Raw genomic sequence first — 21,625 nt, forward strand, 5'->3', positions numbered from 1 at the left:
AACTTTCAGTAAACTCCTGGGACTACACAAACTCCCAAATGTCCCTTACAGACACAATTGACTTTCACACATTAGACCTTTAAAGGTTACATGGTTGATATTTTGTGGTCCAGGCAGTTCTTCTCATGAATCATCCTTTCGGTCGCCTCCTCTCCTCCTGGTGAGAGCTCACTATCAGTTGTCTAATACAAAACATGTGTCTATTCAATAACTAACAGAAGGCTTCTTGCTAAATATGTCTGTAACAAAGCAAAAAGCAAAAAAACATTGTGCACAAACAACTATTCAATGTAAAAATCAGGCCTTTCACTATTAACGCATTATTTTTTAGTTGGCATGGCATCGACAGTTAGGTTAATTTAAATCAGCACCTACATGCATTTGCAGGCCTACAACTTTTAAGCATTATTACCTACTACAAATGTTGTAATTAGCATAAGTGTAACTTAAACATAAGCTTTGCACATTATTAATGTAAGCATTTTGTTATCGAATAAAATTTGCTCCAACAGAATCCATTGTGGCAATCCAGCACATTTCACTGTACTGTGGGCTACATGGATCAATTGGCACAGGCCTTTCTAGCAAGGCCTCAATCAGATCTTATGACCATGCTTTTTTGCCCTAACCCAGCCTCCAGGGTTGAGGTTGTGCCCCACTATTGGTGTTGCCAAGTTGACCTAACGAGAGCTAAACTGCATCATATCAGCCAGCCCATTGTAATACTTAAGAACAATATCATCTGTCATATTTAGGAGTGTGGCTGTAGGAACAGAAGTGATTATCATGGCCCTCACCATCCTCACTTCATAGTAAGAGAGTCATGCCCTTTTATTTGGGGCATTTCCTTTTTTAAAAAAAAACAATTTTATTGATTAACATAACCAACAATACAGCAATGCTTTTAAGCCATGGTATGCATTAGGTATACAATCCGTGTGAGCTGATCAACATTACATTAATAACATTATGACCCTCAGTTCGGAGGTGACCCTTCGGTAGCACATGTATCATCGAATCCCGCTTCACCACGTCGCAGTTCAACTGTTGGAGACAAACATATATCCCCTCTGCATTTGTTTCACATCCCCCATTTGCGATCCGACTTTTTGGGGCATCTCCTGTGTTTAAAGGCATCCTTTTCAGCTATCATGGGTCGATCCATGTCAACTGCCAAATCTCGAATACTAGGCATCGCTCCCATACCCCATTTTTGTGCGATGTTCCGTTTTGCAATGGCCCGTTCCAATGAGACCCATGTTTTCTCGGTCTGGGTGAGGTCCGTGGCATCCCACACATTTAGTAGACAAAGGTTTGGGAAGGCCATCAATGTCTTACCCCCAGCCCTCTCCATTTGTTTAGTAATAGCGTCCTAGTATGACCGGACAGCTGGGCATTCCCAAATATTGTGAAAAAGGTCTATTTGGGGTATTTCTGAGGCTCATCAAGACAAGTGGGAATGTATAAGGCATCTGACAGAGGTGGAGGCGCACGCTTTTGCAATACTGGATTTCATTGCGCTGTTAATTTGCTCAACAACTCCTGATGCTTCTGGTCTCTAGCTACAGTGAAGCTGTTGGTGACTGTTTAGGGCTACAGAGAGTAGCTTTATTACATCATTCTTGAAATGGGTCCCACAGCCAGATTCTAAAGAAATTGGTATTCCAAATCTAGGGATCAACTCCCTCACTATTAGTTTTGTTACAATGAGTCTATTATATCTTTTGCTGAGCATAACTCAATTAACCAGGATAAAAGATGCACTACTACTAAAATATACATAAGCCTGTTATACAGAGGCATTTCCCAAAATCGAACTGCATTTGATTGAATGGTCCATTAGACTTTCCTATGTGATTCATGGTCACAATTGTTTTCTTATTGGTATTTAACAATCTGGAAAGTAATGCATCTTGGTCTCAAACTCCCAACCACAGACCAAAAATGGGTGTGAAACAAATTCTTTTGAAGGTATCCCTCTCAACATGTGTAGGAGCATGGAATTGTCAGACCAATGCATGTAACCAAGAATCTGGTAACACAGCCCTGCCATCATTTGAAACTCAAGTATTGCTTCCATATACTGCTCATATCCACTTCTCTTTCTCATCTTCAGGTGCGTGATATTGAGGTTCCCTTAACTCATTGAATGTCTTGACTGGTATCAACAACACATTGGTTACATGGTCATTGTCAGTTTAACTTGCTTCATCTAAATTGAATGAGCAGGACTCAAGAGTGCAGTATTTTGCCATCTTATCGGCATAGCTATTTACCAATGTGGCCATGTCACCACCACTCTTGTGTGCAACGCTCAAAGATCTCTCCAGGTAACTCTAGTGCTTTAAGAAGATCTAGAATGTACATTCCATTTTGTATTAAAGAACTAGAGTACAAGTCATCAAAATCTCAACTGAATGAGGAACCATTTCAATAAGAGTGTAACCCATCACTAATTTCTTCACTCTGTTGGATCCCCACACAGACTGGTGCAACCAGTTACAGGCAACCATAAATCTGTGTCAAACAGACAATATGTACCCTCCATGTTTGTGACTGAAGAAGAAAAAATCCTTCTCATAGTCTGGCATTTCATGTGCTGGTGGGTACAGAGTTAGTTGCTGAGCTCTACGAAGGTACTCAACCATTTGTCATTCCAGGGTACCAGATTTCTCGCATCATTCTGAGTAAGCAACCACTTTGGGCTTGATTAGGGCCATGTTTAGAAGAAAGGGAAAACTGGGGGAAACTGTCATTGATTATCAATGGGTTCTGATGAAAGCTAGAATTTTGTTGATAATTAGATACTTTGTTTTGCATATTTGCTGCATCATTGCAGCTTGTGGCATTTTTTTATTATATGGTCTCTGATTCCACACAGTTTGTACCGGAGACAGTCTTATTGGGGTTGCTGACTTCATTAACCTACTCTGGGACATCGCATTTATGTTCTAAAGCTAAGAATTTACCTGAGTTAGATTCAGTCTACACTCTTGTTTCCAATGTACAATCTTGGTTCAATAATGCCACGGTGTGCCCCTTTTCAGAGTGCTAATGCCCTCATTCATATTAGCATTATCAACAAAGCTCTACCTCCTTGATGAGCAACATTCCCAGTCTGCACAACACTATCTTGAATACCAACTCCTTGCATGCCCATATTTACGCCTGAACCGAGAAGCTTATGAAGGCCTGAATCTGATTCAAAAGAACCTCTCTTCCCACTTCCATAAACCAGCTTTGTTTGTGTACTTTTCCTTACTCTTACTCTTCTTAGCATTATAAGTATCACTAGAGTATTTTGCACATATAAGCATTTTGTCCAAGGATTTGGTCTGCCAACACATCACACTTTGCTGTATCTGAGAACTAAGCTCAGGATGCAGACCAAGCTCAAACATGGAGATGACTCCGCTTTCACAGCTGGGTCTTCAACTGCTCTATAGATCTGCGTTTGCCTCTCATACTAGGCATGCACTGACACTTTTGGCTCTTGCATTACCCTCATAATTTCAGACCAATTCACTTCTCTCTTCGGAACCTTCAATTTCAAATGCTCAATTACTGCTCTGTATTTGTTTATCACTTCCGGTGATTGACTATTCGTTGGCACATCCCTTGCCAGTTCTTCTGTTGGCTAATTCACAACCCTATTACATTCCATCCACAGGTCTTTGGGAACCACAATCTCAAATAGGGTGATTAGGTACTCCCAGAGTACGTTCAAAACAGACACATGTCTTTCTTCTTTTGTGTACCAGTTCCACAAAGCTCTGGGAATTTTGTTGCAAATGAAATAAGATCAGATGGTCCCCAAGGCACATACATTCCTCCATGCACCTTTCTCATACATGGAGTCCAGAAATGATTCCAGTTTCAAACTCACTCGCTTACACTCTCACCTCCTTCAGCTCCACCCCAAGCCGTTTTCTATTTCACCTTGACCCCCTCTTTTGTTGCTCATTGGTCTTAAATGTCTTCACTTTTACCAATGTTCTTGTGCAATTCACTAAATCTTCAATGGGCACTCTTAAACATGGCAATCTCATCTCCTTTATTTCTCCATCACTCATTACCAATCTAAAAATTATTTAGCAATTTTGATTTCTATTTAAATCAATGTTATACTTTTCAGACAAGCTTTCGGAATTCTTATGCGCCTCGTGTGCATGCCTAGCATCTTTTTAGTTTAGTATCGCAATTCAACCTCATCCTATAAATTCAATTTCCTGATGTCAATTGTTTCCCTCAAAATGTCTTCAAACTTTAAAATCAATATATTTCAATGTCTTTGATCACTTTTCTCCAGAGTGAGGTTGTGGTTCAGTGGCTGTAGCAACAGTGACAGTAGTTGTGCTGGGTGCTTCAGTGTATCTATTATGACAGAAAGTCTTACCCCTCCCGGTGCACTCGACACAGTGGATACACTATGTTTGTGATCCTGCAGGAGGGGGTACAATATGATACAGAGTCACTGAATAGATCATTTAAAAAATCATATTCCTCATCATCATTATGATTATCATCAGACTGTCCTCTTTCTTTGTCTTGATCTTTAATCTGACTCTCCTTTCTGAGTGCCTCCCACTTCTCTTCCTTTTACACTTGCAGGATAAACACCTACACCGTCAAATTCACTTCCACATCATGCCTTCTGTCTCCAATTCCATCTGGCATCCAACCAATTACTAAAAGTGTTTCTAATCAGAGTTGTGTTCTTTGTCATGTGGAACATGCTCCCATGCATTCAGTGTTTAAAAGTGGGCAGGTCTGCGTTGGGTTTTTGTTTTATACAACACTTGTTTCAAATTCTAAAGGTTTCTCACTTTAAAGGTACCATTCAGAGGAAACTGAATGCCATTGTTATCAGAAATGATCCTGTTCTAATCTTTAATCAGCAGACAAGTGGGTAAACCCTTGGTAAATGCCCTGTCATGAGCAGGTGTACCTTCACGTGGCAATTTCTCTCCCTCACAAATGGCAATGAAAGGTGTTCTACATGAAATTCCCATTTTCATTGCAGTGCATTCATTCCATAGTTTAACCAATAACAGTTTGTATCTGCATGGCACCATACAACAACCTACACATCGCAGTGCGACTCACTGCAATGTAATATTTGAGTTCAGCCTACTTGAGATGTCTAATGGATTAAAACATCCTGCATGCTTGACCTTAAAATAAAAAAGGGGAAATCAAATCTCTTCTATAAGGCATCACAACAGGAGAAACAGGTGCATGGTCAGCAGTAACCTACCCTTGAATAGTGTATTTACCAGCGACGGCTCGTGGAGGGAGTTACGGTGGGGCAGGAGGGTGGGGAGGGGGAGGGGCAGGGTGGAGGTTGCTAAAAACCGGCATATGGATAATTGCAGGTAAGTAAACAATTTAATTAATAAAACGAATTTCGTAGTGCGCCTTGCATCGCAAAATTCAATGCAGTGCGAGCTACGAAATTCGTTTTATTAATTAAATTGTTTACTTACCTGCAATTATCCATATGCCGGTTTTTAGCAACCTCCACCCTGCCCCTCCCCCTCCCCACCCTCCTGCCCCACCGTAACTCCCTCCACGAGCCGTCGCTGATTAATATGCATTTACAACTACACAACTCGACCTTTAGTAAATTCATCTCATGGTATGAATGTGGTGCCTCACAATACACAACTCAGCTTTAGCAGACAGGTTTCAACAATTATTTTTTATTGCATGGATGTTGAATTTACAACAAAATTCGATAACCTAAATCATAAACTTAAAACAATTAGCACATTAATCAAAATAAGCACATTCAATAAGGACAAAGGAACACCTGAGATTTAAGTGCAAACACATAGCCTTCTTGGTTGCAATTAGTGGGCACAACTGAAAAGTGAAGGAAAGCGTCAAAACCACAATAACCAAAGCTCCTACTATCCCTCAGATTAAAGCTGCATATAAGCACAACCTGCTTATATTTTTCATGACAATGAAGACCCAAACTACAAATCCCACAATGCACTACATCTAACACACAATAATGCACTCTCACTGACACTCTCTACAATGATAATGATAGTTCACTCTATTTATACTCACTTCTTCTCAATGACATTGTCTACAATGACAAATCAACTATTTATACTCACTTCTCCTTAATTTATGGATCAGCTTTGGGAACACTGACCCACTGCCATCAATCCAAAAAGGACCCTTGAATTTTGGAGTACAGTCTGAGTTAGGGAAATTTTGTTTCTGGATATAATTAGCTGTTGCATCTAGATCCAATTTTAAACCATGCATATTCGGTTTCTAACCATCCAAGTCTAGATTGTAACCATCTTCTGCTAAAAGATCTGATAGAGCTTTCTTCAAATAGGTCATATTTAAAGTGTACCTGACGGAACGAATGTAGTTTTAATACCCCAAGGATTTTGTTGCAACTCAAATGGGCTTGATCAACAAATTTCAATGCCAATTACAATGTAAATAATAAAGCACATTAGCCTTTACAATGAAAACAAGACAAATTTTAAAATAAAACCATGGACAGTTTATTAGAGCATTAGAATGTTGAGCACTCCATTGCCGACAGTGGAGTGCTCCGGGCTTCTACGGGCCGGTAGAAGCCCGGAGCAACATTCTTTTTTTTTATTTCTGAAATTCTTTATTGTATATAGAAAAATATAATTTTACATACATGGAAGAGGCTTATACATGAGTGGAAAGAAGAAAAGAGAGAAAAGAAGAGAGAGGGGGGGGGGGGGGGGGGGCATTACATACTCTTGAGATCGTTCGCCAGTTCGTGGTCTCATAGTCCAAAAGTCTCATAGTCTGGTAGTCCATATTGCGCCCATTGGTATACCTTGGCGTTTGTTGTCAGGCGGCTTGCTCCCCGCGCCACCCCGGGGGACAGTAGAGAGAGGTCTAGGTTATAGGTTATAGGTTGAGTAGGAGATGTGCTCGGTGCTCTGTTGGCACTAGCCTATTTCGGCCTGTGGCCCCAGATGTTCATGGCGGCTTGTGTGATGATGACAGGTAGTGATCTAATGATCCCCACATGGTCGACTGTTTGTGCGTCTTCGGTGTGTATTTTGCTGTTATGTTGTCCGCCCCCCTCAGGAACGTGACCCAGTTGAGCCACGCCTGTGGAGACGCCTTTGATGTGTCCTTCCAGTTAGTTAGGACGACTTTGACTGCGGCTGTCAGCATGAGATCTATGAGGTCCCTGTCCTCCGTTTTTGTGATCGCCTGGGATGTAAACCCTAGTGCTAGGCCTGTGAGGTCTGTTTGTATGTCTGTGCCTGTGATCTCGTGGATAAGTGTTCTGATCTTCCCCCAGAAGTCCTTGATTTTTGGGCATTTTAGTAAAAGGTGTTCTAAGTCTCCCCTTTCTTCATCACAGTTCCAGCACGCGTCGCTGTCTCTAATGCCTACAGTGGCTAAGCGAGCTGGTGTCCAGTATGCCTTATGTATCAGCCAGAATTTTGTCTGGTTCAGCGTGGCCGTTATTTTTTTCCGACTGGTGGACCTCCATAGCTCTGCTCTGGCTTCCTCACTGAGTGCTTGACCTGCTGCCTCCCCCCAGAAGTTCATGACCTTGTCATTGAGTCTGGTGTGTTTGGGGCTTAGGATCTTGTAAAGGTGTGCTACCTGGTGTCCCAGTGTGTTCAGACTGTTAGCCAGCTGTATTATCGAGGGTGTCTGGGTGTTGAGGTTAGCCTTCCTTATTGCGACCTTTATCTTCAGGAAGTTGTATAGTTCTACGCTCTCTAGGTTGTACTCTCCTTTCAGGGTGTCAAATGTTACGTCGGCGCCCTTTTTCTTAAAGTCATTGGCTGTGGATATGCCTTGGCTGTACCAGTCATGCATGTCTAAGACCTTACCCCTGTATTTTAGGGATGGGTTGTGCCAGATTGATTCGAAAGGCCCCCTTTTGATGCTCGTATTTAGCAGTTTGTCAATCTTGAGCAGAGCTCGTTTTGTGTTCCTGAGTATCGGGTTATCTTTTATTGCCGGGTGTTTGGTGGCCGTGAGGAGGGTGATGGGTTTCATGCCGTTTAGCAACCCTTGTTCTAATGTTAGCCATGCCGGGGTGTAGTCCTGTCTTGGGTCTAGCCAGTGCAGTCCCTGTCTAGCTAGACACGCCTCGTGGAATCGCTTGAAGTTTGTTATGTTTACTGACTATCTTTTCTTTCTCTGCATCTCTTGCATCTTTTATTTCTCTTTCACACCAGCACCAAGTAGGAGCACAAAGAAACAGGAACACATAAACAGGCACATGGCTAGGGGGACAAATGATCCTAAGAGAAGCCCACCAGCACAGCGAACGCACACCAGCATTAATGACACATAACGGGCAGAGCAGCATAGGGTCAGACATCAAAATAGTCTCCCTAAATGTCAAAGGGCTAAATAGCCCTGTTAAAAGAAGGAAGGTGCTTGACCACCTAAGGAAACTTAAGAGCGACATTTATGTGTTACAAGAGACCAGGCTAGAAGAGGCAGACATTTTGCGATTAAGAGCCAACTGGATAGGGGAGGTGGTGGGATCGCCGGCACAAAACAAGAAGAATGGGGTAATAACACTAATAAGCAAGAATTCGAACCTGTCTATCACTAGCTACCAAGCTGACACCCAGGGCAGAACACTAGTGACCAGCCTCAAGCGAGCAGGAGAGACCTACCACGTCGCAAACATTTACGGCCCGAACAGTGAAGACAAACAGTTTTGGGAGGGGATAGGTGCCCAGCTACACAACTTACCAATGGAAGATCTATTGATTGTTGCAGGGGATTTTAACCAAGTCCTGGATCCAGCTATAGACAAGCACCCCTGCAGACGCCACACAACCGCTAGCCCTAACATCCTCAAGAACCTGTGCTCGAAACTAGGCCTGAAGGATCCGTGGCGCCTAAGCAACCCGGATGCCAGGGAATACACATTCTACTCCAACCCCCACAACTCCTACAGTCGGATAGACTACATACTGATGTCAGGAACACACACACACCTAATAGACCACACAGAGATCGGACCCAGGACCATATCAGATCACGCACACATAAGCCTGTCACTATCAGGCAGACACAATGAAAAGCCAACACGCAGGTGGCGTTTTGATGACGGCCTCCTCCAACACACAGAAGCGAAGGCAGAGATAGACACAGCAATCCGAGAATACCTGACAATCAACGACACACCAGAGACGCCTAGCCCGGAGCAACATTCTAATGGTTTTTTTTTCCATTCACAGCTGCTGCTGTGAACAAAGGCCTTTCGGAGACCAAGGGGATTTAAATCCCCTCGGTTTCCGAGAGGCCTTTGTTTAATTTGGTAGAACACTATGCCCTCTAGTGGCAGAATGTTCTAATAGCGTTATAGCTCTCTGTAGCTGGGCTATACGGCGTTAAAGTTCCTCACCCTTTTGAAAGGCCCTCACCTTCGGCTCGGGGCCTTTAACGCTGGAGCAAGCCTTTAATGGTGGGTATAGCCCACTACGGCGGGCTATAAAGATATAATAAAGGTTTAAATAATTACATAAGGCAGTTAACTTGTTATAATCAGTCAATTGGTCTTGTGAATCAAATTATAGCATAAAGCTAATAAAATGCAAATATTAATATAACAGAACAAAATATTGGACAGCTCAATTAAAATAAATCACAAATCAGAGGTCAGACCGACTAAAGATAAATAGAGAGTGAGCCCACAACCCTCATGAATGGGCTTCTTTTATAATGCAAAATACAATGAATACCAAACATAAATACATTTACCACAGATTCACATAATGCAGTTCCCATTGTCGGTGCCTTAATTTTTAATACAAATGTCGCTATTTAATATGGAAGGACAGGTTCTCATGAGAAATGACTGTTGTCCCAATGAGTGAGGCGTTGGGAACATTCACTCCCAGTGGAACAGTGTGCTACAGAACTCTAAAACAAACATCATTCTGTACTAGGAAAGCATCATTCATCTCGAAGCAGTATTTACAAAGTTGCTTGTGCGTTAATAGTGAGTGTGCAGGGTGAGACAGAAACGAAAGATAATTACATGCTGAAAAGGTAGATGCAGGCAGCCCCAACCATTTTGAAATAGAGGCCTACATTAGCCAGTGTTAGCATTATCACAGTTACCTCAACATAATGTCAAATTTCTAATACATGTTAATATTCTTTTGTCATGGTAATGCTATTGTGCATTTAATTATCGCTGGGGTGCACTCCTTTATTTGTTAAAGTTAGTAATGGTTGAAACCAGAGCACAAGTCCTAAAAAGAGAATTGGGGGGAGGCTGACGTCACGAAAGGTGGCTTGCACCATGAGACTCATTGCCTCCCCTCACTCACCCCTTAGATGCAATTTCATCAGAGAAGCCAGCGCGTGAGCAGCGTGCTGAATGAGCTCCGATCTCGCCCCAGAGAGGCCAAAAAGTGAATGTGTGGCTCCATTTTCTCCAGTCATCGAGCTCCCGGTAAAATAAGTGGGGGTCGCCGTCCACCCGCATGGTACCCCGACTTGAGCCCTGGTTGAAACACGCTGAACACCAGGCGTTAGGAAAGGTACTTCTGTAAAACAGAACCATTCTGTTGAACCTGGAAGCACAGGGCTCAGTCCCGCGTGGTCTCTTCACTCACATGAAAATTTAACCACAAACTGCTGTAGGTAATGCACTGCAGTTTTAATGACTGTTTGGTTATCTTTATGTCCTGCATAAACCAAGACCCAGCGCTTAATTTGAGCCAGTTCATTCTCAGCACCAGCACTAATGACAAGTCCAATACATAGTGGAGCTGTCTGTCAAATTTTGAGATGAGCCCAACAACAGTGTTTAGTAATTCCATATACATTAAAAATGAATAATACCTGCAGCCCACAACATTCTCATAGCTTGGGGTAGTCTGAATTGTCACGATCTGCAATGGTCAATGGTTGTCATAGCACGTCAGAGGCAGAACTGACAGGGGCAATGGGCTGTGCAAGCAACCGCTGCCACCTGAGAAGGGCCCTGGCACTTACTTCTTTACAAATTAAGCATTTGCCAGACACCATATTTTTCATAAAGTATATAATACACATAAAGCGCGGGCTTTGGTTCAGTTTCCTTCAGGCGTTGGCTTCATAGGATCAGGCGCCTTCAGCCTTCAGCCATTAGCTTTCTGTTAAATACATTCTGTCTCACACCATTGATAACCGTTACCTAACTCAGCAATAGAGATGAGGAGAGAAGATTCTTTTCTGATAGGTACAGAGACAATAAAATCATCTTTTACGACACAAGGCTGCCCTCCTCGTGACCCTCTGGAGAGAACCCGCGACCCTTATCTCGGGCTCGAGGACACACCAAGCCTGAGACAATCTCTCAGAGTAGCGGAGTCATATTCACTCTGGACTCATTTTCAACTTCTCCGTGAAGGCTCTCCTAGTTTCCTCCTCAGTGAAAAGTGTTTCTCCCGGTATGCAACTCTGAGCTTGGCTGGGGATTCGAGTGACGTGTGATACCCGAACTCAAACCTTACAGAGACCACCCTGGAGTCGCCGGCCTTGTACTGATGCGTCACTTTTAGTATGGGAAAAAGTGACATACCGGCGGCGCAAGGGGCTTGTAAATATGCCCTGTAATCAGTCAAACTGACAGATGAACAGCACCCCTTCAGTCATTTTTGCTAAGTTCATTATTAAAAACCGGTAATTCTAAATCTTAATACATCACATCAGAAGGTATAATTTAGGGTTCTTATTACCTATAGTGTAACTTTTAAAGTTAATGTATCTTTTAAAACCTATTTTTATGTTTTATTGCAACTGTTTTACTCTTATTTATGATCTATTATTTTATTTACGGTCGATACCTGACAATAAGGAAGCGTACAAATGTTATCTGTAGAGTAACTATTTCAAACTGCGTGTGTTCTAATATGCTACGTGACAATTTATAGGTGTAACTTTTTGGTTTTCACAATGCAGGTACAAGTGGTATCTCACCGGACGACGATGTCTTTAAACATCTTGCTCTAACCTACTCCACGAGCCATACCACCATGGACACTGGCATCTCCTGTCCGGGGTCAACTGGTTTTGCAGATGGCATAACAAATGGATGGACGTGGTATGCAGTCCAAGGTGATTATTACATTTAATACCATTTTTGCTTCGCATATTTTACACAAAGCATGACTAACATGCAAATGCTTTGAACACATACAAATGCTGCAAGTTCTCAGATTACCACCATCCTTACCTGGGGTTAAATTCTTACCCCGCCAAGGGCCGGCTCTGGGCCCTTGTGGGAAGTGTGCTGTCTGAATGGGCAAATCTGACTCGCAAAACGTGTGCATTGCCTTCAGTCTATAGAGCGTACAGTGGGTGGCGCTGTTGCTTCTCATTATTATCTTGCCCTACATTATTTAAGATTTTAAATTGCACGCTGAAAAATAATGTATGAATAAAGTACACAGGAGAAAGGAGCAGGTCTGTGATTGAACACATGCTCCGAGTGTCATTGTCTGAATGCGCTATCATAACATCAGTGTCAGTGGCGTAACGAAACATGAGGGGGCCCCCCTGCAAACTACATGGAGGGGGCCCCCTCCCATCCTCCATGCCAGACTAGAGCTCTCAGGCCAGCGACCCGCCATACTGCAGGGGATGCAGGGCTATTGTTACACCACTGTCACCAATGCAGCTGTTATAAGTAACACTGGATGGTGGAGTCAAAGGTTGGGCTTAGTCTGCCCGCAGGCTATCATAGGTGGTGGTCCATTCATTACAGGGTCCCTGCCATCAGTACGCCAGGGAAGTTTGCCCAATTCTAGGTGGGTTTCCGGATGCAGACTCCTGTCATGATATACAACATCGGGCCCACTCATCGTTCAGTTTTGACAAAAGTGCATCCACTACTCCTTTTCATTTCCGTTTTAAAACATTAGACAATGCAGTATTTCAAAAGCAGATGTAACTACAAAGAGCAAATTTTGATAATAAATTTGTATTAGTAGACAATAGCAATCTTAAGAGGCATTGCATAGCTGCATACACACCGTGACCCCAATTCCATCACAGTCTCTCTCTCAGTCAGTCAGTCTCTCTCTCTCTCTCTCTCTCTCTCTCTCTCTCTCTCTCTCTCTGTCATTCAGTCTCTCAGTCAGTCTCTCTCAGTCAGTCAGTCTGTCAGTCAGTAAATCTGTCAGTCTGCCAGTCTCTCTCTCTTTCTGTCAGTCTGTCAGTCAGTCTCTCTCTCTCTCTCTCTCTCTCTCTCAGTCAGTCAGTCTCTCTCTCTCTCTCTGTCAGTTTCTCAGCCAGTCAGTCTCTCAGTCAGTCAGTCTTCAGTCTCTGAGTCAGTCAGTCTCTACTCTCTCTCCACTCTCTCTCAACTCTGTCAACTCTATCTCTACTCTCTCTCTCCCCACTGTCTTTCCACTGTCTCTCCACTGTCTCTCTCTCCACTTTCTCTCTCTCTATTCTCTCTCCACTCTCTCACTCTCCCTCTCTCTCTCTCTCCACTCTCTCTCCACTGTCTCCCTCCACTCTCTATTCTCTCTCTCAACTGTCTCCCTCCACTCTATCTCTCCACTCTCTCTCCACTCTCTATTCACTCTCTCTCCCTCCACTCTCTCTCTCCACTGTCTCTCTCTACTTTCTCCACACTCTCTCCACTCTCTCCCTCCACTCTCTTTCTACTCTCTCGCCACTCTCTCTCCACTGTCTTTTTCTCTACTCTCTCTCCACTCTCTCTCTTTCCACTTTCTCCCTCTCCACTCTCTCCACTCTCTCTCCTTTGTCTCCCTACACCCTCTTTCTCTACTCTCTCTCTCTCCACTGTCTCTCCACTCTCTCTACACTCTATCTCTCTCCACTCTCTCTCTCCACTCTCTCTCGACTCTCTCTCTCACTCCACTCTCTCTCCCACTCTCTCTCACAAAGTAGTGTGTGTTGCCATGGGCGTACGCAGAAATATTTCTGAGGGGGGGCACATTTTTAACTTCATCACCATCCCCCTTGCACCCTTCTCCCCTCTGCCTTGCACCCTTCTCCCCTCTACCTTGCACCCTTCTCCCCCTTCCCCTTGTACACTTCTCCCCCTCCGCCTTGAACCCTTTTATACCTTGCACCATTCTCCCCTCTGCCTTGAACCATTCTCCCCTCTGCTATGCACCCTTATCCCCTCTGCCTTGTACCCTTCTCCCCTCCCCTTGCACTCTCCCCTCTGTCTTGCACCCTTCTCCTCTCTACCTTGCACCCTTCTCCCATCTGCCTTGCACCCTTCTCCAATCTGCCTTGCACCCTTCTCCAATCTGCCTTGCACCCTTCTCCCCTCCCCCTTGCACTCTTCTCTCCTCTGCCTTGCACCCTTCTCCTCTCTACCTTGCACCCTTCTCTCCTCTGCCTTGCACCCTTCTCCCCTCCACCTTGTGCCCTTCTCCCCTCTGCCTTGTACCCTTCTCCCCTCTGCCTTGCACCCTGCTCCCCTCTGCCTTGCATCCTGCTCCCCTCTGCCTTGCACCCTGCTCCCCTTCTCCCCTCCGCCTTGCACTCTTCTCCCCTCCGCTTTGCACCCTTCTCCTCTCTGCCTTACACCCTTCTCCCCTCTGCCTTGCACCCATCTTCTCTTTACCTTGCACCCATCTTCTCTCTACCTTGCACCCATCTCCCCTCTGCCTTGCACCGTTCTCCCCTCTGCCTTGCACCCTTCTCCCCTCTACCTTGCACCCTTCTCCTCTCTGCCTTGCACCCTTCTCCCCTCTGCCTTGCACCCTTCTCCCCTCCCCCTTGCACCCTTCTCCCCTTCTCCTCTCCGCCTTGCACCCTTCTCCCCTCCCCCTTGCACCCTTCTCCTCTCCGCCTTGCACCCATCTTCTCTCTGCCTTGCACCCTTCTTTTCTCTACCTTGCACCCTTCTCCCCTCCCCCTTGCACCCTTCTCCCCTCCCCCTTGCACCCTTCTCCCCTCCGCCTTGCACCCTTCTCCTCTCTACCTTGCACCCTTCTCCCCTCTGCCTTGCACCCTTCTCCTCTCTGCCTTTCACCCTTCTCGGCCCCCTCTTACGAACCCACCTGCAGACGCCCACATGGCACGTTCTAACAAGAGCGCTTACCTGAGGGCACCTTTTTGCTGCCTCATCCCTTCTCATATGAGCTTTACCCTGGAGAATGCTGATAGTCTGACTCTGAGGGCCCCCACTCCCAAAGGGTATACCACTCAAGATATACTCCACCTTTCTCACAGTTTAAATTCAGAGAATCAATATACTGACGTTATAGAGGCAAATTCACTAAAGAATACAAACTTTCCACACCACCCTCACCAGAAAGCTCGAAAATATCTAACCCAAAGATTTCCTATAGGAATCAAGCTATTGTTTAAAATACTTCACAGTGGAGAGCTGCAGCTAAAGGTGCGGTGTTACATGACAACCAAAGTTGTGAAATAGTACTGCAATATTTGACAACATTGAGAAGATAGGATCTTGAAACCATTAATTCATAACATAGTCTTGCAAGTGTGTGGGACAGCGTGTTACCCGTCTGCCCATTCTTCCTTAGGAAATGGCAACCAGTTCATGAATAACATGCATATTTGCATCCATACTCTTGTCATGAGTGTGGTATGTGCCTTCAAAACCTGTCGGAAGAACACCATCTCCATTTCCCCTCTCAAATCTAGGTAGACCTGCAGAGCCGGTCCTAGGCCATCTGAGGCCTTCTGAGGCCCCGGGCGAAAGGGAAGATGTGAGGCCCCTCTAAGTGCCTTACTGCCTGCGTGAGTGCGCTTTTCCCTACTCTGCGGGGCCGGCAGGGGGCCCCCTGAGCGCGAGGCCCTGGGCAGCTGCCCATACCGCCCATGCCTAGGACCGGCCCTGTAGACCTGACCTCATGACTTGTTCTGTGTCTGTATTGCTCTGTGCTGCCTCCTGCTGGGGGCCCCCACCCACCCCATCCTCCTTCCGGGCCTTGCTAGCTCTGACTGAAGAGAAACATTGCAACTTTGTTTCTCTTCAGTCAGAGGGAGGGGGCGAGGGGCTCAGAGCGGGCTGCAGACAGCCTGCACCTGCTTTAGAGGGAGAGAGGCTTGCTTCAGCGCAAGCCCCTCTCACAGCTCTCTGAAGTTCTGAGGCCCCCTTCATTTGCTGAAGAGAGTGGGGGCCCCCCCCCGCACTGCGGGGGCTGCGGGGGCGTTTGTTACGTCCCTGATCAGTGTGTCACTGATTTGAGTGATTGATTTTGATTATATAGAGCAAAACAATTACCTGAAGGCATCAATGTGCTATAGCCGGCCGTCCAGAGGAAACCCCTATCTATAAGCCCACCAGAGACAAAGAAAATGAAGGCTATAGAGTATAGGGCCTTTCTGAAAGGCAGCAGCTCTGGGATAGCCCTTAGACTTCGAGGGAGTGAGTTCCAGAGTCTACTTGCATCAATCGAGAAATCTCTATCTCCCCGTTTCTTCTTTCTGGTCCTTGGCACAGTGAGCAGGTTACGATGTGCAGATCGGGGGCTTCTACCTGGAATATGCTGGTGAAAGATATCTTTGATCCCCGCTGGACTGTGGAGAAAAAGGGCCTTGTGACCTGTACATATTGCTTTCAACATAATGTGCTTTCTGATGGGGAGCCGGTGTAAAGGTCCCCAACCCCACAGTAGCGGATTGGCGCCTGGAAATATCCAGAATTGTTCTAGCAAGTGCATTCTGTGCTACTTGCAATTAGTGCTAATTGCTAATATTGGAGTCCAGAAGGCGGGAGTTACAATAGTCCAATCGGACATGACTAGGGCAAGTGCAACCTGCTTTTGTGCAGGCCGGGGGATAAATAGAAACAAAATTCTAAGCATCTTTCTGAGCCCGAAGCAGACTGTCACAGTGTGTTTGGCCTGGTCATTAAATGTAAGTGCAGAATCTAGGATGACACTGAGAATTTTTGCCTTCTCAACTGGGACGGGACATATACCTAAGGTGTCTGGCCACCAATTGCTATTCCAGCTATAAGAGTGCGGGCCAAAGAACAACACCTCAGTTTTATCGCCATTTAATTTCTGAAAATTCCATCTCATTCAGTCTGCAACTGCCGACATACATTGAGAAAAATTATCTGCAGTGGTGGCACAGTTCTCGGGAATCGACACAATCAGCATATGATATCACGTACATCCCAACAGCCCGAATTATGGCCACAAGTGGAGGCACATTGAGAAGTGTCTCCTGTGACCTGTTCTACCCTCCCTTCACTGCCAAAATTGACGACCTCTTTTGATCCCCCTATGTAATATCAGACAAAACAAACATATATATGTACAGTATATATTCCGATGAGTGGAGAGGGGTCATGTGTATGGAGAGGTGAAACCTCACGTGGGTCATGATGCCCCTTCATCACTCCAAATGGTAGTAAATAGTGTATTTTACTCTGCATATACGTCGTGGCATCTTTTAATGTATATACTGTTTTAACGAAAGGTGTTTAAACAGGACCAGAATACAAGGGGTTCGATTTGTGCAGTAAGGTCAAACTACATTGAAGAGACTATAAGGAGACTTGAGAGTCCTTGGAAACTCATTGCTACAAGTAATCTGTGAGGCAGTGAATAAACTGTGCTTTTTTGCACGCTTTGCTATATTGTGGGAATAAACTGGATGTTGACCTTTGTTTGTAGTAATATCAATATAAATGTGTGTTATTTGGTACAGCTGCTCCAGATAACAACCTTATTGGGTCACAGATGTAGGAAAGTGCCCCATTTTGACATGGTCACCCCCACTTTTTGCCTGGTATCTAATGCATGTTGATAGAAAGTGGCACTGGGTTCCTGCTATCCAAGTCCCTAGTGCCACATCTCTTTCCCTAAACTGAACAATTGTTACTGCAAGTGGCAATACTTTTAGCCCCCCCTGTTGAGTCCCTAGTAGTGTTACCCTTGGTACTCCGGGCAAGGAGGCTAAAGACGGTACCTAAGGGCTGCAGCATGTATTATGCCACCCTAGGGGACTCCTCAGCACCAACATGTAAACTGCCTTAGTGGGCTGCGGGCCGTGGTGCAGAGAAAAATGAAGACACAACATGGTACACCTCCTGCATGCAGTATAGGTAAATCACCCCTACAGCAGGCCTTACAGCCCTAAGCAGGGTGCACCATACTCCATGTGTGGACATATATGCCTAAGCAGATGTGCCCCTGTGATATCTGAGTCGATTCCTTGATATTACAAGTGAACAGAGAAGCCATTTTAAGTACATGTGCTGGACACTGGTGTTAATGAGTACCCCAGCTACTTGATGGCTAAACCATAGATGTTTGGTATCAAACATCTCAGTCTAATAGCCTGCACTGATTCCAGTGGTGGATGTATTAATACATACACCCAGAGGGAACTTTAGAGGTTCCCCCTGAAAACCTACCAACTACTAGTGTGCTGAATGACTGGTGTAGACCAGCCTGCCACCACAGGCAGGTTTCTGACCCCCTGCAAGTGAGAGCCCGCGCTCGCTGAAGGCAGAAACAATGATTGCTCTGGCCAGAGGTGATGTTAATTCCTGCAAGCAGGATGGCTAAGTAATCAGCAAATCAAGGAAGGAGGTTTCAAAGGCCTTTACCACATTTGATATGTAATCCAAAGGCTTCCCGAGACAGAGGAAATGCCACCCCCTGACCTGGGCCCATTTAGCACACAGACAGGTGGGACAATTAGCTAGTCAGGAGGCGTGCCTCCGTCTCAGCCTAGTTCCATCTTAATTTTGGTGGAATTAGGGCCTCTGGGTTAGGGTTATGCCAACTTCCCACAGGAAGTAGGCATATAGAGGGTGTAGACATCCTTAAGGTAGATAACCCATTGGCTACTACTTGTCCCTCCCCATAACGTCCCTAATGTATTTATGTGGCACCTCTGACACCGGGATCTGAGATTTGACCGATCAAGTAGAGAAGGACACCGAGAGCCCCAAGAAAAACTGAGAACTGAAGACTACTGTGGACTTTTGGCACCAAACCCTGCCTGCTGCACTAAATCTCAACAGTCGGGACCCTGTGACTTGTCTTGCAGCCGACCAGCTTCCAAAACCCCAGTAGACTGCCAACCCTTAGCAAATTGCCAAGCAATGTCCCTTGGAGTAGAGGAGCTACTTCCCTGCAGTCCGAAGTCATCGAAACCCAAAGTCTGGTTTACCATGTTGTCGATCCCCAGCCAACCCAACACAGCAGCCACCCAGGAAGAGGACCCTGTGATCCTGAAGATCAGATCTGTCCATGCACCAAGCGAGAGGACATCAGGACCAACTGCAGCATCAGAGGACCAATATCCAGGGCCCTGGACTCCATGCATCAAGCTGAGACTGTGATAGTCCAATCAGGACTCCCAATGACTTCAAGACAAAGGAGCTGTCGAGGAACATCAGCTCTGAAGAGACCCACCTCCAGAGTGGCCCAGTTTTCCTGATTTTGCATCCTCAATCAGTGAGACCAACCAATGCAAGGTCCCAAGTCACACAAAGCCCAGCTGACATTTCCACTCTGCACTCGAGTGACCCAGCCCGGGTACAGACGAAGCGACTGTGGTCTCAGATTTATTCTTGTGTGTCTTATTTATTGCTTCAGTGTGTGTCAACAAATGCTTAGAACTACCCTCTGATACGCCTTAATGCTAACCCACACTACCACTTAAGAGAGCATTTGGTTTATCATTTGTGCCCCTATTTACCGACTGGGGTTTGCCTATAAATTGGTACTTATATAGCGCACGACTCACCACCAGGGCATCTAGGCGCTGTACTCATACCGCTGTAGGAACCCTTCCTGTTTTTCCCCAGTGAAGTGTCCACTCCTGTGCACCCCCATGGTGAAACCAGGCATCCCAGCGCTGTTGGGGGCCGTTGTGGAGATTAAGCAAGCTATTGCCCAGAGTTGCAGTGTGGGACCCATGATTAGAATAGGCACTGAGGCGAGAATAGCAGGTCCGAGGAAATTTTGAGCCTGAGAGCCGCTGAGGCGGGAATCGAACCCTGGTCCCGGGCCAGAGCTCTGCATCAAGGTCTGCCGTTCTAACCACTGAGCCACACTTCTCCACGCCTGGACTCATTACACAGTGTATTTCTTTTTGGTCCACTATTTAAGAGCCGGCATTCTAAAACAGTTATTTTCACTGAAAGACACAAATATATTTATGTGTGAGTGTCTGTAGTGCCCACATGTTTCCTTCACCATCAGCCTTGATCATGGAAGGTTAAAGGGTGTTTCACTTTTATATATAGACGTTATTTATTAATTTGCAACACATGCCCAATATATTTCTAAATATTGAGGGATCCATTATAATGGCGGTCGGATCTCCACCGCGCGTATGGCGGTGGTGATCCGTCCGCCATTATCCACCGCCTGATTATGTTGGCGGGGGTACCGCGGTGGACGGAAAGACCGTCCGCCACTTTTCCGCCTGGTTGATGGGTCGACCAGGTGGAAAAGGTTTGAATATGGTGGCGGTGTCTGTTAGACACCACCATCATTTTATAATGCAAGCGGGGATCAGCCTTTCCGTGGCGGCAAATGCATGTGGATTTCACAGTTGGGAGCCTGTTGCGGGCTCCCAGGATGTTGGGGGTGGAGAGGGGCACATGGGGGGTACCTATGGTACCCCCCTGCATTTGCATTCACAACATGGCAGGCACCGCGCGGTGCCTGCCAAGTTGTGCATGCAAATGCACAGTGTGCAGCCACAGCATTGTGGCGGGCGGTGCTGTGAGCACCACCCACCACAATGTTGTGGATGGGAGTTGCCACCACCACTGTGGCGGTGGCATCCTAATTGCCGGTGCGAGACCGCTGCACCACTGGCGGCCGGTCCCAGCACTGCAAGCTGCAAGGATACATCCGCCCACCATCCTAATAGGCCCCTAAGTTTGTTTCAGTTGAATATATTTTAAATGTTTTAAATTTTACTTATAACGAGGAATGTAGAATGTTTGTGTTTTTAGTTTTTTTTAGTTCAAGGATGCATAGCATTAAGGGATAGCAGCTGGGGTTCAAGGACGGTAGTGTTAAGCCATATTTAGGTTTTTTAGGTTCCTAAATGGATGGCATTACGTGATAATATGGGTTTGTAGGATTCAGGGAAGGGTGATGTTAAGGGTTTTGTAGTGTTCAGGAAAGGGTACCCGTAATGACTAGCAAGGAGTTTTTAGGGGTCATGGAAGTGTAGCTTTAAGGAGTAGTAAGGACTTTTTAGGGTTCAAGGAAGGGTAGTGTTAAAGAGCAGTAAGAGGTTTTAAGGTTCAGGGATGTGATAGGCAGCATTAAAGGATAGAAATGTTTTTCAGTTCAGCAAGGGTAGTGTTAAGGTGTAGTAAGGGATTTTAAGGTTCAGGGATGGGATGGGCAGTGTTCAAGGGTAGTAAAGTTTTCCAGTTGAGGAAGAGTAGTGTTTAGGGATGTTAAAGGTTTAGAGATGATAGCAGTAAAAGGTATTGGTGTTTCTAGGGTCTTGAGAATGGTAGAATGAATGGATACTATGGGGGTTTTATGGTTTAGGGATGGAACGGTGTAACAGTTTTTATGCTTCAAGGATAGGTAACACTAATATGTAGTAAGGCATTTGAGGGGTTCACCAAAGGGTACTTATTAAATAAATAAATTAGTTTAATATAATATGTACAAATATA

At 45.3% G+C, this 21,625-nt stretch overlaps 1 protein-coding gene across 1 annotated transcript in view; it reads left to right on the forward strand.

The window, feature by feature from the left end:
- CPM (carboxypeptidase M) overlaps nt 1-21,625 on the forward strand; it is a gene marked incomplete at its 3' end in the record, with an annotated part of 365,870 nt that overhangs the window by 314,303 nt on the left and 29,942 nt on the right. Inside the window, exon 6 of the mRNA XM_086948840.1 lies at nt 11,953-12,108. Within this exon, the coding sequence (XP_086804966.1) occupies nt 11,953-12,108 (156 nt within the window). The remainder of the gene's footprint in view (nt 1-11,952; nt 12,109-21,625) is intronic.

This window comes from Lissotriton vulgaris, unplaced genomic scaffold, assembly GCF_964263255.1.
Source record: "Lissotriton vulgaris unplaced genomic scaffold, aLisVul1.2 SCAFFOLD_1580, whole genome shotgun sequence".
Classification (NCBI taxonomy): domain Eukaryota; kingdom Metazoa; phylum Chordata; class Amphibia; order Caudata; family Salamandridae; genus Lissotriton; species Lissotriton vulgaris.